Source organism: Tamandua tetradactyla, chromosome 14 (assembly GCF_023851605.1).
Source record: "Tamandua tetradactyla isolate mTamTet1 chromosome 14, mTamTet1.pri, whole genome shotgun sequence".
Classification (NCBI taxonomy): Eukaryota; Metazoa; Chordata; class Mammalia; order Pilosa; family Myrmecophagidae; genus Tamandua; species Tamandua tetradactyla.
In genome coordinates, this window is record NC_135340.1 from 71,414,408 (window position 1) to 71,432,255 (window position 17,848).

The following is a 17,848-nucleotide window of genomic DNA, read 5'->3' on the forward strand; positions in this document are numbered from 1 at the left end:
TTCAAAAAATTATGGTTAAAAACTGAACTCTAATAAGTCTTCTACACACGTTCCTACAAAATAATGGTTTGTTCCTCTCTACTTTGGGCCACAGCATTTACTTAGGACAGTACTCAGTTTATACACAATTAATTAATTTGTATTTACTGATTATTTCCCAGTGTCTAGTTATATTTTCATCCAAACTAGACTAAAGAGCCTGGTTTATCCAAACTCAATCCCCCTCTAAGGCTAAATACTGAGATAAGACAGAGCTTGATAGGAATCCTTTCAAAATTTTAATACTTCATTTAGTTTTTAAAACTTAAAATAAGGTATTTCAAAGAGAAAAAAAGTAATGAAAATATGTACCCATGTATCACTATCCATATTTAAAAGACGCTAACCTTTGTCATGTTTCCTTTAGATCTCTTTAACTTTATCTTTAGAGGCTTATCCAAGTTAATACCTATATTAGTCATTCATTCCTTTTTAATAACATATAATAGTTTGGAGAAAAACAGTTATTCTTTTCTTTACTGATAGATAAGCTGTTATTCTACATTTTCTGTATTTCAAACAATGTTGCCATGAAAATCCTTATCTGTGACTTGTGTCCTTGTGTGAGAGATTTTCTTAAGGTATGTCCCTAAAAGAAGAAGTACTTGGTCATAAAAGATGCAATCTTCAACTTTATCAGGTATTGTCAAATTGGTCCCCCAAACTGTTATGCCAGTTTGTTTTTGGAGTCTTGTGATGCATAGTTTTTAACTTGCAGGCAGTCAGAATTTATAATCTGGGTTTTTTGCTTATTGTTTTAAAAATCCTTCCCTGTTCTGATGTCATAAAGGATTTTCCTTTTAAGGTTTTAAAGTTTTGTTTTTTTCAGTTTCAGGTCTTTTATTTCCTCCAGAATTAATTTTTCTGTAAGTTATAAAAGTAGGGAATCTAACTAGATTTTGATGATCCCAGGACTATTTATTAAATATATCACCCTTTTACTACTGATTTTAATAATACCTTTGTCATGGGATTCTTCATTTAGTATCAGCTAAAAATACTGCCATCTTCACTTTTAGCACCTAAATATATCTTCTCTAGTTGGAATTTAGAAAAAAAGCTTAAAGTTTATTCGAGAGACTCATATAGCAAAATGTATGATTCACTGATGCTTACTGAACCTATGTCACAGATGATTATATATATATAAAATACTAACTGACAAATTAAAAATGAGACTTTATCACCCAGTAACTGATTAGTATAGCAATAAAAATAACTTCGATGACACTTTTACAAATCTGAAGTTAATAGGCAAGTCTCCTACTGACAGATTAAAAGTTAATAAAGATATAAAACCTGTATTATATATGTATTACAGATGAATGAAACAGCTACTATTTGTACTTGATTGATGGACCCCTCAAAACCTAATTTATCTCAATCAGTAGGTTACAGGATAATAGAAATAGAAGGCTTGGATCCGAGTTTCAGACTTGCTACTCAATAGCTTTGTGATATTGAGCAAATCATTCAAGCTGAATACCAATTTTTAAATCTGTAATACAGTGATTAAAAAACTGATAAAATGTTTATGAGGATTAAATGAATAATTTCTAAAGTATATATAAATATGGTAGGTATTACTATTATACAAATTTTATTTTGAAATATATAATTACTTACAATCAGATCTTTGGCAAAAAAGAGTTTATAACAAGTTCTATGAACAAATAAGACTCTTTTATATTTATATTAAGAAATTCAGGAATATTTAGCCTGGTGACTGCCACTATCTCAAGAGGTATACCATTAAAACAAGGCTCCCAGATTTCCTATGTAAGCATCAGTCTGGATAAGAATTAATGAAGACAATGTTCCAACAGTCCTGGATTTCCCCCAGAAAGTACAGAAAAGAGTGAATATTATCATTCCTGAATTATTAATAAGAGTGAGAAAAATACTTCTGACAACAGTTTTACAACAAGGGAAGAAATTAAAGAAATGATCAGAACAGGTAAAAAACAGAAGATCTTCTCAGGCTGAGCTTGTAGCAAAATGTATAATTTTCTACTTGTCTTCTATCATAAAAAAAAACCTGAAACAATATTCTCTATTTCAAATACTGAGTTAGTTTTTTTGTATTCCTATTTGTCTGCTCAGTATGTCTGCTTCTGAACTGTTGATACAAACCAGATGGATTGGTGAGAACCAGGTAGAACATTAAATGTCTTATGAGAGCTTCATGCAGATGGTAAAGAAATACGTTCTAACTATCTTTTGGCATAGAACACAGTTATAAAGTATTCTGAATGGAGATTTCTGTTCCAGTTTTTCAGGACCTCCTTGAAAACATGGAGTAATGGGTCTACTATACAACTTTTCAAACATTAATAAAGAGTGATTTCTCCTGTTTGAGATCAATTTCTTTGTAATGATGTGTTTCCTGCTAGCAGAATTTTCCCTTTTCAGTCCCCTCCCCCAAGACACACACAAAACTGGGGCGGGGGAGGGGGGGAAGGAGGGGGCTGGTGCTTATAAAGATCATTAACAATTAACGACATAATTGAGGAGTTTCATACAAATCCTAGATGGTCAAATTACATCCAAAATCATTATTGTTATTTCTGGAAAAGGTAGAAACTCTCTTGTTGAGACTTATAAACATCTTTTAAAGAATTGGTCAAATGGAAAATGACTGAGTTCTGATAGAAGATGACCAATTAGGGTATTATATACATAACAGGTCTATTAATCTTTAGTTTTTAAACTTATATTCAGAAAAAGGTTTTTCTTAAAAACATTTTAATTTAAATTTGTATTTGGAAAAGTCCGTTTAAAATCCAGAAATCTGTATATTCCAGTCCCACTGTTTCTTCAGTTATGTTACCAAGAAAGGAGGGAAAATACATACACTGATAGGATAATCAAGCTTGAATTTGTATGCTCTTGATTTTGTAAGCTACAAAAATTAAAAACAAAACGTGAACAAAACCCTAATTTTTTTTTCCTTAATTGACAATGATTCAGGAGCACAGTTAGTAAAAGGCCTCTTTTCTTCATCAGCATCATTAACAGAAGGACTAAGATGGAGAATGTAGAACCTCATTTTGTACTCTTTTTTTAATTTATGGAAACAATCAACATACCTGATATTATATTCTCTCAGGCCCCAGCAGTTGTGAAAGCTGTCCTTCCACAGGATTGAACAGAGAAGATAGAGAAAAAGGTCAAGGTATGAGGACTCTATTTTTCCATACTTGTTGCATTGACTTCTTAATTTTCAGTTTCCTAACATGCTATGAGAACCATGGGAGAGGGATTTTCTTTTGAGGGTTACCTACTATAAACAATGTAAGAGGACATTGTGTTTCTATTCTTAGTTCTAGAAAACATAAATCAAGTAGGGAGATTAATTTTTATTGTACTTGTTATACTGTGAGGATTTAATCCTTCTGTGTATAAACCTATTGAATTAGATATAAAATGAAAATGGTTTAGGTTTTTGTTCTGTTCTGACATTAGGAATATAATCTGAGCTGATTTGCAAAGGCATCAGTTACTAGGGGGCAGCTAAGGAAAAATGAAGCAAGGATGACTGACAAGCAATCATCAGCAAAGCCCAGTTTCTCTCTCATTTATTCTTCTCCTTAATTCTGCTGGGTGACCCAGAGAATTTATGGCCCTCTGAAAACAAACAAAAAACTCCTTTCACTTGCCTAAACTATAATCAAGGCTGGAGAAATTCTGACATCTAGAAGCTCTGAGGGCTGCAATGTAAAAACCAGCAAATTCACACTCTGAGGTAGAAACGTAGGACATTTCTGAGTAGATTCTGCATATAATATTAGGAAGATTCTGTAATTAAAATTAGGAATAGATTATATTATCAAAGAAAAAATGGCAACAGATTGCCAAGGACAATAATTACTCTAGAGTTTGGTCATTTACTATTATTATTTTTAAATTTTTTTGCATGGGCAGGCACCGGGAATTGAACCTAGGTCTCCAGTATGGCAGGCGGGAACTCTGCCACTGCACCATCATTGCCCGCCTTGGTCATTTATTTTAACACTTAAAAAAATTGAGTATATAAACTTATGGTAATAAATCAAAGGGCAAATCCAGGAAAGAAACACAAGCCAACGGGAATTTTTTTAGGGCTTAAAAAAAAAAAGTTGGGGGGGGAGCTGAGTCTCTCCATTAGAAACAGTGAGTGACATGACTGGAATGGTAAGGACCGAATGAAAGCTGAGAGAAAGACACTGCTCAAAAATCTGTACTGTATGATTAGCGTTCAAATAGGCAGAGGGTACATAAGCAACAGATATGTGCCCCTTTGAAACAGAATTCATATGTGAGCCAACTCTAGAGAAAACTCTTTTGCACAGTGAAATTCTACAAAAAGCAGGCTATGGGATATAGTAATACTGCTCTAGATCACTCAGTTGAGGCGAAGGTTTAGTACCAATATTTGTATATACTGCTTGAAAAGACCCACTAGTTCTACTAGTAGGAGCAGGGATAATATTAGCTCTTAATTTTAACTTCTTTTCAGTATGGAAAGAAGGTACGGTCTCTGAGAGCCCAACTACTATTATTTTTCCAAAGAACTGGGTAGCTATTTGATTCTTCAAGATTGCAGAGCTATATCCTTACCTTAACAAATATGTAGGCCATGAGGAAGAAAAGTTATTTAATTCCTGTCTCTTTGCTCCTAGTATCCTTTCTTCTCTAGAGTGTACTACTTTTTAAGCTTGAAATGACTTAAAATACAATGCTAGAAAAAACTAGAATATTATAAGAACTCATTTGTTTTCCATCAGAGCATACGCTTGTATAATAGAGAAAACAGTTTCAAGTAACGGTGAGATTGCCATCAAATCATTTCATATTCTTCTTTATGACCAATAAAATATACTTTAATGCTAGCTGACAATGGTAAGGACATTCTTTATAATTATGAAAGTAAAAAGTTACCAGAACTCATGATTTGGGTTTAGCAGCAATTCAAGTAACTCAAGTGTCTAATAGGAGAAAAAAAAACAAAACCATAACTATGTTGTCCTCCAATACTAAAAGAGGATAAAATAATTCATGAGCTCAATGAAGACAAAAGTAAAGAGGGCAAAGGCTCAAAATTCTGTAAACAGTAGTACAGCCTTATATGGATTCCTTTTTTGTGTGTGATGCTCAAAAACAAAAATAAATAAAATTATTCCATTATTTAAATCTGATCCTTTTGCCCAGTTTTTTTTGGGGGGGAGGAGGGGACAAGTAAATGCTACATAAATGTTGCTTTTATTTTACAAGTTACCTATTTCTTCTCCATTAAGCCACTGAGGAAAAATATTATTTTGAGATAGGTCTTTACAAACAGTAACTCTAGTGTCATGTCATAAGATAAATTCCATTTTCTGTTCTTACAGTGACCTTTTTGAAGCCATGATTTATTTTAATTAAATATTTCAAAGGAAATTTTTAGTTTATCTCAAGTCTGGGTCAGCAAATTGATCTGCATCATCTATTGTTCATTACAGCAGGGATTTGAGGAGAGAAAGCATGGTTTCTCCTGCAAAGTGAGTGGGGGGAGTCTCTTCAAACTGCCTATACTTCACATATGTTTCCTCCATGAAATATTAAATATCTCTGGGAGCAGGAGAGAAAGTTTACCCCTTGTTAAAAATCATTCCCTCAAGAGTTACTCACTGTATTGCACAGTGTCATGTCATCTGGTTCTCAGAAAGATATCCTGTTATCCTAATTTTCCTCTTATATTTATTTCCTAATCTATCAAAGAATTGGCTTCTAACTTAAAACATAAACCATGGATAAGACCTGGGAAAAAAAGCTCTTGTCACTAGTATACAATCTAGTACTAGTGTAGATAGATAGTGTCATGTTCAGGTCCATGTGTCAACTTGGCCAAGTGGTGGTACCTGTTTGTCTGGTTGGGCAAGTGCTGGCCTGTCTGTTGCAATAATGACATTTCATAGAATTAGATCATGATGACGTAGGCTGCATCCACAGCTGATTCCATTTGTAATCAACCAAAGGGGAGTGTCTTCTGCAATGAGTGATGCTAAATCTAATCACGGGAAGGCTTTTAAGGAAGATTCAGAAGAGACAGGCTCTATTACTGCTTTGGCTGGTGAGCCTCTCCTGTGGAGTTCGTCCAGACCCTCCATCGGAGTCATAGGCTGCACAGCCTACCCTGCGGATTTTGGATCTGCATTCTCGCAGTCATGTGAGACACTTTTATAAATTTTATTTTTGCAAGTGTTCCCTGTTGATTCTGTTTCTCTAGAGAACCCTAACTAATACAGATAGTAAGAAATATTAAAAAGTAAAGCATGCACTTTACTCTATGGTGATGATAAATGCTATGACGAAAAAGGGAGGTTAAGGTCAATTTATAACAGAGTGGTGAGGGAAGGTCTCACTGAGAAGTAAGAAGGCAAATGTTCTACACAGTGGTTGAGTTCAAGCAGAGACCTTCAAAGGAGAAGTTATTATTTTTTGTCAATCCTGTTTCGCTTTCTATTGATTGTCTGCTGTAATAGCCAGCCAGGGTAAGAACTGATAGTAAAGGAAGTCTACAGTACAGGCATACATCTCAGAGATTTTGCAAGTTTGGTTTCAGAACCACAACAATAAAGCAATTCACATAAACTTTTTGATTTCCCAGTGCCTACAGAAGTTATGTGCACTATAGTCTATTAAGTGTACAATAGCATTATGTGTAAAAGAACAACACATATACTTCAATTAAAATGTGACACTGAGACACGAAGTCAGCACGTGCTGCTGGAAAAATGGGGATAATAGTCTTGCTTGATGAAAGAGTGTACAAACTTACAATTTGTAAAAAAAAAAATAAAAGTGCTATCTGTGAAGCACAGTATGCTGGTCTGAAACTGTTATGTACCCTAGAAAAGCCATGTTCTTTTTCCTAATCCAGTCTTGTGGGGGCAGACCTATTGTTTGGGTGGGTTCTTTTTGATTAAGTTGTTACCATGGAGATGTGAACCATTCAGTCATAGGTCCTTTGATTAAGTGGTTTCCATGGAGATATATCTACGCCTATTCAAGATAGGTCATAATCTGCTTACTGGAGTCCTTTAAGAGGGAAGCATTTTTTGGAAGAAGCTCAGAGCCAGCACAGAGATCTTTGGAGATGCAGAAAAAATATCCCTCAGGGAAGCTATGTAAAAACAGAAGCCAAAGGCACACCACCACGTGCCTTCCCAGCTGACAGAGGTGTTCCAGACACCATCAGGCTTTCTTGAGTCAGGTATCTTTCTCTGGATCCCTTAGATACTTTCATGGCCTTAGAACTGTAAATTTGTAACTTAATAAATTCCTTTTATAAAAGCCAACCCATTTCTAGTACACTACATTCCTGCAGCACTATCAAACTAAAACACACAGTAAAGCAAAGCACATTAAAATGAGGTATGCCTGAGGCATATGTTGCTTAAAAAAAAAGAAACCAAATTGAAGGTTTGTACAACTTCATGTCTCTATATAACATTTTGATAATTCTCACAATATTTCAAACTTTTTCATTGTTATTGTACCTGTAATAATGATCTGTGATGTTCATGTACTACTGTGATTGTTTTGGCGATGCTATGAACTGCATCCATACGTAAAACGGTGAACTTAATCAATAAATGCTATGTTCTGACTGCTCCACTGACTGGCCATTCCAATCTCTCTCCTCAGGCCTCCGTACTCCGAAACATAACAGTATTGAACCTAGGCCAATTAATAACCCTACAATGACCTCTAAGCGTTCAAATGAAAGAGTTTTTGTAAAGTTATAACTGCCATAGATAGTGACTACTCTGATAGATCTGGGCAAAGTAAACTGAAAATCTTCTGGGTTCACCACTCTAGAAACCATCAAGAACATTTGTGATTCAGGTGAGGAGGTCAAATATCAACACTAATAGTTTGGAAGAAGTTGATTCCAACCCTACTGATGACTTTAGTGGAGGAAGTAACTGTATCTGTGGTGGAAACAGCAAGAGAAATAGAATTAGGCCGAAGATATGACTTATTTGTTGCAATCTCATAATAAAATTTTAGCAGATGAGGAGTTGCTCCTTATAGACGAGTAGGGTTTTTTTTTTTTTTTTTTTTGGCATGGGCAGGCTCCAGGAACTGAACCCGGGTCTCCAGCATGGCAGGCATGAGTAGTTTTTTTGAGATGGAATCTACTTCTGATGAAGATGCTGTGAACAGTGTTTAAATGACAACAAAGGATTTAGAATATAACACCAACTTAGTTGATAAAGCACCCACAGGGTTTGAGAGGATTACTCCAATTTTGAAAGAAGTTCTACTGTGGGTAAAATGCTATCAAACAGCAGTGCCTTCTACAGAGAAATCTTTCGTGAAAGGAAGAGTCAATTGATGTGGCAAACTTCATTGTTGTCTTATTCTAAGAAATTGCCATAGCCAGCCCCCTAATCTTCAGCAATTACCACCCTGGTCAGCAGCCATCAATACTGAGACAAAACCCTCCACAAGTAAGCAGATTACAACTTGTTGAAGGCTCAGATGATGGTTAACATTTTTTTAGCAATCAAGTATTTTTAAATTATGGGATGTACGTTTTTAAAGACATAACACTATTGCACACTTAAAATTTACAGTATAGTAAAAATCTAACTTTTACAATGCACCAGGAAACAAAAAAATTCATGTGGCTTGCTTTATTGTGGTGGTCTGGAATTGAACCTGCAATATCTCTGAGGTATGCTTGCAACTTTATGAGGATGGCTATTGAATTCCTTAGTCTATGAGACAGAAATATTTTTCTCTGAACTTTCAGCTGATTTCTTTGCACGCTAAGAGCTATTTGTTTAAAATTTACATTAGCCCTTGCTGAAGGGAACCAAAATATGTGGACTTTTAAAAACCTTTATTTTTGCTCTATAAACTCCATAGTAGAACTAATCAGTTTAGGGGACCTGAACATCAAAACTCATGGATCAGTACAGGAAGTTCTCGATATCCTGTAGTTCTGAATGGTAACATGCAAATAATTTCTACCTCTATTCTAGAAACGGCACTGCGGACTATACCAAATATTTCCCAAATAGTGTGCCTCACCCAGAAAACCAGTTTCATGAGGAAGAAAAGGGGGAGAGGAATTCAGAGCGAAAAACTCTAAAATACACCGTATACTTCTGAAGATTCATGATATATAGCAGCATATTAGCTCTTAGATATCTTTTAACCCAGAGTTCATGATATATTTTGCTATGGAATCCTTTGGCATAATATATTAACATCCTGTGGAATTACTATTCCAAGAATCATTACTATTCCAAGAATCAATGGACAATTAACGCACATTCTCCTTTTCCTGACTTTCACCAGACCAGACCTTTTGTACCGTTATCAGGTAGTTCAATTTAAAAGAACTGAGATGAGAGAAGTAAGAGTACTATATGAACCATGAAGTTTCAAAGCTGCTGGATCTAGTTAATTCTCTGGTGTTGGATATATCAAGGATAAGATCTTGCCTTGATTATTACACTCATTACAAAAAATACAACTGGCTCAGCTTTACAAGTGTATTATGAATGACACTATAAATCTGCAGTATTGAGTACTACAACTCAAGAATTTAGTTTAAGAAATGTTTAATATTAAAAGTAAAAATCAACTATATTTTTATTGCAAAAGCATTAAGCTATTACCAAAAATTATTCACAATTATGCTACAAGTATTTTCATTAGTCTTTACTGATAAAAAGTCAAAGTTTTATATAGCTTTAAAATAAAGTACAATTTTGCATTTTTACCTAATATTATATTTCATATTGCCATAGTGTTCACAATTGTGATCAATTTAAGTAACTATTTATAACATCATTTTAGCTATTTTTATTTTAGTGAGCACATTATGAGATTTTTCCTAGCATTGAAACAACCTGCTTGGATAAAAGAGCATTATATTTAGAATTATGTATTTCAGTAACATAATGAGACAAGCTTTTAATTTTTCATTTCAGATTTTCCACTTAGAAAAGTACATTTTCTTGATAAGTAGCAGTTTCAAAAAATTAACATATAAGACCACCTTTGAGAGAATTTTTAAAGAGTGAAACAGTATGTCATAATTTTTAAAAACTGGGTTCTAGAGTCAGATTATCTGGATTCAAATCCTAATTTGGCCTAATCTGGCTAACTAGTAAGTTTTACTTAACCTCTTTCAGCTTGTTTCTTCGTCTGTATAATGAAGATGATAAACAATTAACCTCATAAGCAAATTATGAGGATTAAATGATAAAAACACTTAAAATACTTGCCCGGCACATGGTAAGTACTCAATAAATGGCAATGCTGATGCTAGTAATAATAATAAATACAAAGAAGCTCTGTTCAAAAGATATAATGTGCATATACACATTTTTTTGATAATTGCTATTTGTGAATAATCATTTAGCAAATATTTAACAAGTATCTTCTAAGTACTAGTCACTATGCTAACACTGGGGATAAAAAGACCATAAGACACAGTCTTTATTTCAAAAAGCAAGCAATTACCATGCTATGTGGTGGGTGCTTTGACAGGGGTCTGATAAGGTGCATGAAAGCCGAAGCTCTTAAACAAAGGAAGGTACGGCAGATAGGTTGGGCTCATTGTACACGTACTGCCAACCACCTTCTTCTCTGCCTTCTCAGGTACAGAGGTTAGAAAACAAAATACTCTACTCCTAGTTTCCCTTGAAGCTAGGCCAAATGAGAATGTTCTGGACATTGAAGTTACTGAGATGGGTTTCCTTTCCAAGATAAAAAGAGCTTCACTAGAAGAAAGCCCTTTTGTTCTTTTTTCCTCCTTTCTGTCTTAGCATTTGAACAAAAGGCATGGAGGGGTAGCAGTCACCAATGATGTGACAGAATAAATTTGACATGGCAAAAAATAAATAAAATAGAGAGCCCAGTACTCTGCTGGCACTGCTGAGTTACTGCACCACTCTAGAATTCTTAGGTGACAACAAACCCATATTTCTTCAAGTCACCAATAGTTGGGGATTTCTCTCTGCAGCTGAATGCTTTCCTAGTAGATATTCAAAGCTCTCTGGAAAAGGTAACTTCTGAGTGAAGACCAAAACAAAGAGTAGAAGTTATCCAAGCAAGAAGAGACCCACGAGGGCCAGCTGGCAGAGGAAACAGAATCTACCACGGCCTGAAAGGAGAAGGAGCATGGAGTGTTCATATTGGTACCTGTTCTATATAATAACATAGGCACCTTCTGGCACTTGGCTGTTTTGTTTTAGCCTGGTGATTCTTAATATTCCTCAGATCCCACTCCCTATGTTTGAGGGGTTCAATACTCTCTTCTCAGTGGCTCCAAACAGTGAGCATTCATTTTTAAATGGCAAGTTCTGAGATGATATGCACAAAATATAGTCCTTTACTAAATGTTAGTTCAGATTTCCAGAAAATTACATTTATGACAAGTAAGTCAATTATATCACCACTATCAATTTATATACATTAACATCTTCAACTGAAGCTGACATGTGTTTACTATGTACCAGGCATTGCATTTTCACTAATTTAATATTCACAACTCAGTAGGGTGGGTATTATTATTATTATACCGTTTTAAGAGAGCTATGCTAGGGGAAAACTGTTCAAAGTCAGGCAATGTTAATAATAGCAGGGTAGAGATTTAAAATGCAGGTCAGTTTCATCCTACAGCCTCAGCTCTGAACCACTCTGGTACAATGCTAGCCTGCTTTCCTTAGTTTCCAGCCTGTTCATGTTATTTCATCCTTCCTGCATTTGTACAATAATGTTTTAGTTCCCTACCATCACTCTGAGTGTGAGAAGGGTATGGTTCAAGTTGGTTATCTCTTAATAAGAGAGTATGGAGGGAAGGGGCATACCTAGCTGAGTAAAGAAGGGGGGCAAGGGGAGAAAGACAGGAAAAAGAAAGCATGCTTTTTCTCCCATAAGGAATAAGACAAATTTTCTTTTCTTACTGGCAAACTGTGAAGTAATTCCACAAGGTATTTCCAAATATTTTAGCAAGTATAGAATCTCTAGAAGGTTAATGTGGTAACACTTCTAATTTAAATTAGCCTTCTAATTTAAAATTAGATTTTAAATTGCAGTATGTTTAATAGTTGCTTTGTTTCATTAGTTTGCACCAATTCATACACTCAAAAAATATTTATTGATCATTTCCTATGTGTCTACAGGCATACTGAAATGAGTGGTACAGTTTCTATACACTAGAATCCAAGAACATATATAATTATAAAACACTAATTATAATTATCATAGACATGATTACATAATACAAATAAAGGTAAGCACTGGATGTTATGGAACAGAAGATACATCAGACTTAGACCTGAGAGTTTAGAGGCAGCTTTCCAGAGGGGATGATTATCTACGAAGATCCTGAAATTTGAGTAGGTGGAGCAAAAAAAAAAAAAAAAAAAAAACCTGGGATATTCTAAGACCAAGGTTTCTCAATCTCATCACTATTGACATTTTGGGCTAAATAATGGTTACAGGGTGCTTGGAATTTTGGGATGTTTAGCAACTTCCCTGGCATTTTATCGACTACATACCAATAGCATGCCCCCAGCGTAACAACCAAAAAATGTCTCTGGATATTATCCAATGTCCCTTGGGGGGGCAAAACTGACCTGGTTAAGAACAACAATTCTAGACCTGTTGTACTCAGTATGGTAGCTAACAGTCAAATGTGGCTATTTAAATTTAAATTACATTAAATTAAAAGTTCAAATCATTAGTTTCTCCAGCCACATTTCAAGTACTTCAAAGGCCACTTGTTAGTGACTACCATAATAGATACTGCATATATAGAATATTTCCATCTTCACAGAAAAGAAAATTCTGGACCGTGAGAGAGAACATACTTTCTTTTGCTATACCATCATTGTTCACTATAGTTTGACGAGAGATTGTGGAGGGAGTCAAGAAAGAAGAAAAAAATAATTGGTTATAAATGGTCTTCAGTGGTGTAATATAATGATATTTCTATCTTGAAAGAAATGGAATGTTACAAAAGGTTTTACGTAAGGGTGTGAAATACAGATTTACATTTTTTTTCCATTTAAATGTTGAAGTTTATTAGTTTCTTTCATAAACAATGAAATACAAATGACTTGGCAAGAGAACTTGTCGTTTTTACATATTTTCCCTCAAACCCTTAAATTTTCTCATATTGTTTTTTTATCCATTTTTATGAATTAAAAAAAATTAACTAACACAACATTTAGAAATCATTCCATTCTTCATATGCAATCAGTAATTCTTAATATCATCACATAGATGTATGATCATCATTTCTTAGTACATTTGCATCGATTTAGAAAAAGAAATAGCAAGACAACAGAAAAAGAAATAAAATGATAAAATAGAGAAAAAAATAAAAATAAAAAATACAAAAAATATATATTAAAAAAAACAGAACAAACAAACAAAAACTATAGCTCAGATGCAGCTTCATTCAGTGTTTTAACATAATTACATTGCAATTAGGTAGTATTGTGCTGTCCATTTTTGAGTTTTTGTATCTAGTCCTGTGACACAGTCTGTATCCCTTCAGCTCCAATTACCCATTATCTTAGCCTATTTCTAACTCCTGATGGTCTCTGTTACCAATGATATATTCCAAGTTTATTCTCTAATGTCGGTTCACATCAGTGGGACCATACAGTATTTGTCCTTTAATTTTTGGCTAGTCTCACTCAGCATAATGTTTTCTAGGTCCATCCATGTTATTACATGCTTCATAAGTTTATTCTGTCTTAAAGCTGCATAATATTCCATCGTATGTATATACCACAGTTTGTTTAGCCACTCGTCTGTTGATGGACATTTTGGCTGTTTGCATCTCTTTGCAATTGTAAATAATGCTGCTATAAACATTGGTGTGCAAATGTCCGTTTGTGTCTTTGCCCTTAAGTTCTTTGAGTAGATACCTAGCAATGGTATTGCTGGGTCGTATGGCAATTCTATATTCAGCTTTTTGAGGAACCGCCAAACTGCCTTCCACAGTGGTTGCACCATTTGACATTCCCACCAACAGTGGATAAGTGTGCCTCTTTCTCCGCATCCTCTCCAGCACTTGTCATTTTCTGTTTTGTTGAGCCATTCTGGTGGGTGTGAGATGATATCTCATTGTGGTTTTGATTTGCATTTCTCTAATGGCCAGGGACATTGAGCATCTCTTCATGTGCCTTTTGGCCATTTGTATTTCTTCTTCTGAGAGGTGTCTGTTCAAGTCTTTTTCCCATTTTGTAATTGGGTTGGCTGTCTTTTTGTTGTTGAGTTGAACAATCTCTTTATAAATTCTGGATACTAGACCTTTATCTGATATGTCGTTTCCAAATATTGTCTCCCATTGTGTAGGCTGTCTTTCTACTTTCTTGATGAAGTTCTTTGATGCACAAAAGTGTTTAATTTTGAGGAGCTCCCATTTATTTATTTCCTTCTTCAGTGCTCTTGCTTTAGGTTTAAGGTCCATAAAACCGCCTCCAATTGTAAGTTTCATAAGATATCTCCCTACATTTTCCTCTAACTGTTTTATGGTCTTAGACCTAATGTTTAGATCTTTGATCCATTTTGAGTTAACTTTTGTATAGGGTGTGAGATACGGGTCCTCTTTCATTCTTTTGCATATGGATATCCAGTTCTCTAGGCACCATTTATTGAAGAGACTGTTCTGTCCCAGGTGAATTGGCTTGACTGCCTTATCAAAGATCAAATGTCCATAGATGAGAGGGTCTATATCTGAGCACTCTATTCGATTCCGTTGGTCGATATATCGATCTTTATGCCAATACCATGCTGTTTTGACCACTGTAGCTTCACAATACGGCTTAAAGTCCAGCAGCTTGAAACCTCCAGCTTCGTTTTTTTTCGTCAAGATACTTTTAGCAATTCGGGGCACCCTGCCCTTCCAGATAAATTTGCTTATTGGTTTTTCTATTTCTGAAAAATAAGTTGTTGGGATTTTGATTGGTATTGCATTGAATCTGTAAATCAATTTAGGTAGGATTGACATCTTAACTATATTTAGTCTTCCAATCCATGAACACGGTTTGCCCTTCCATTTATTTAGGTCTTCTGTGATTTCTTTTAACAGTTTTTTGTAGTTTTCTTTGTATAGGTCTTTTGTCTCTTTAGTTAAATTTATTCCTAAATACTTTATTCTTTTACTTGCAATTGTAAATGGAATTCATTTCTTGATTTCCCCCTCAGCTTGTTCATTGCTAGTGTATAGAAACGCTACAGATTTTTGAATGTTGATCTTGTAACCTGCTACTTTGCTGTACTCATTTATTAGCTCTAGTAGTTTTGTTGTGGATTTTTCTGGGTTTTCGACGTACAGTATCATATCGCCTGCAAACAGTGATAGTTTTACTTCTTCCTTTCCAATTTTGATGCCTTGTATTTCTTTTTCTTGTCTAATTGCTCTGGCTAGAACCTCCAACACGATGTTGAATAATAGTGGTGAAAATAGACATCCTTGTCTTGTTCCTGATATTAGGAGGAAAGTTTTCAATTTTTCCCCCCATTGAGGATGATATTAGCTGTGGGTTTTTCATATATTCCCTTCATCATTTTAAGGAAGTTCCCTTGTATTACTATCCTTTGAAGTGTTTTCAACAGGAAAGGATGTTGAATCTTGTCAAATGCCTTCTCTGCATCAATTGAGATGATCATGTGATTTTTCTGCTTTGATTTGTTGATATGGTGTATTACATGAATTGATTTTCTTATGTTGAACCATCCTTGCATACCTGGGATGAATCCTACTTGGTCATGATGTATAATTCTTTTAATGTGTTGCTGGATTCGATTTGCTAGAATTTTGTTGAGGATTTTTGCATCTATATTCATTAGAGAGATTGGTCTGTAGTTTTCTTTTTTTGTAATATCTTTGCCTGGTTTTGGTATGAGGGTGATGTTGGCTTCATAGAATGAATTAGGTAGCTTTCCCTCCACTTCGATTTTTTTGAAGAGTTTGAGCAGAGTTGGGACTAATTCTTTCTGGAATGTTTGGCAGAATTCACATGTGAAGCCGTCTGGTCCTGGACTTTTCTTTTTGGGAAGCTTCTGAATGACTGATTCAATTTCTTTACTTGTGATTGGTTTGTTGAGGTCATCTATGTCTTCTTGAGTCAAAGTTGGTTGTTCATGCCTTTCTAGGAACTTGTCCATTTCGTCTACATTGTTGTATTTCTTAGCGTAAAGTTGTTCATAGTATCCTGTTATTACCTCCTTTATTTCTGTGAGGTCAGTGGTTATGTCTCCTCTTCCATTTCTGATCTTATCTATTTGCGTCGTCTCTCTTCTTCTTTTTGTCAATCTTGCTAAGGGCCCATCAATCTTATTGATTTTCTCATAGAACCAACTTCTGGTTTTATTGATTTTCTCTATTGTTTTCATGTTTTCAATTTCATTTATTTCTGCTCTAATCTTTGCTATTTCTTTCCTTTTGCTTGCTTTGGGGTTAGTTTGCTGTTCTTTCTCCAGTTCTTCCAAGTGGACAGTTAATTCCTGAATTTTTGCCTTTTCTTCTTTTCTGATATAGGCATTTAGGGCAATAAATTTCCCTCTTAGCACTGCCTTTGCTGCGTCCCATAGGTTTTGATATGTTGTGTTTTCATTTTCATTCACCTCGAGATATTTACTAATTTCTCTTGTAATTTCTTCCTTGACCAACTCGTTGTTTAAGAGTGTTGTTGAGCCTCCACGTATTTGTGAATTTTCTGGCACTCTGCCTATTATTGATTTCCAACTTCATTCCTTTATGATCCAAGAAAGTGCTGTGTATGATTTCAATCTTTTTAAATTTGTTGAGACTTGCTTGTGACCCAGCATATGGTCTATCTTTGAGAATGATCCATGAGCACTTGAGAAAAAGGTGTATCCTGCTTTTGTGGGGTGTAATGTCCTATAAATGTCTGTTAAGTCAAGCTCATCTATTGTAATATTCAAATTCTCTGTTTCTTTATTGATCCTGTCTAGATGTTCTGTCCATTGATGAGAGTGGCGAATTGAAGTCTCCAACTATTATGGTAGATGTGTCTATTTCCCTTTTCAGTGATTACAGTGTATTCCTCACATATTTTGGGGCATTCTGGTTCGGTGCATAAATATTTATGATTGTTATGTCTTCTTGTTTAATTGTTCCTTTTATTAGTAGATAGTATCCTTCTTTGTCTCTTTTAACTGTTTTAAATTTGAAGTCTAATTTGTTGGATATTAGTATAGCTACTCCTGCTCTTTTCTGGTTGTTATTTGCATGAAATATCTTTTCCCAACCTTTCACTTTCAACCTATGTTTATCTTTGGGTCTAAGATGTGTTTCCTGTAGACAGCATATAGAAGGATCCTGTTTTTTAATCCATTCTGCCAGTCTATGTCTTTTGATTGGGGAATTCAGTCCATTAACATTTAGTGTTATTACTGTTTAGGTAATACTTTCCTGTACCATTTTGCCTTTTGTATTATATATCATATCTGATTTTCCTTCTTTCTACACTCTTCTCCACACCTCTCTCTTCCGTCCTTTCGTATCTGACTCTAGTGCTCCCTTTAGTATTTCTTGCAGAGCTGGTCTCTTGGTCACAAATTCTCTCAGTGACTTTTTGTCTGAAAATGTTTTAATTTCTCCCTCATTTTTGAAGGATAATTTTGCTGGATATAGAAGTTTTGGTTGGCAGTTTTTCTCTTTTAGTAATTTAAATATATCATCCCACTGTCTTCTAGCTTCCATGGTTTCTGCTGAGAAATCTACACACAGTCTTCTTGGGTTTCCCTTGTATGTGATGGATTGTTTTTCTCTTGCTGG

At 34.8% G+C, this 17,848-nt stretch overlaps 1 protein-coding gene across 4 annotated transcripts in view; it reads right to left on the reverse strand.

Moving 5' to 3' along the window:
* Positions 1–17,848, reverse strand: part of RFX7 (regulatory factor X7) — a 194,855-nt gene that overhangs the window by 60,738 nt on the left and 116,269 nt on the right. The window contains exon 3 of one of the 4 annotated variants that reach the window (XM_077127997.1): positions 3,129–3,167. The exons of 2 other annotated variants lie outside the window; for them this stretch is intronic. Coding sequence is in view for 1 of the 2 variants with exons in the window: in XM_077127995.1 (XP_076984110.1) it covers positions 387–461 (75 nt within the window). In the remaining variant the exon portion in view is untranslated. Of the gene's footprint in view, positions 1–386; positions 2,519–3,128; positions 3,168–17,848 lie in introns of those variants that run through there. One more of the 4 variants, XM_077127995.1, reaches the window with a different exon arrangement.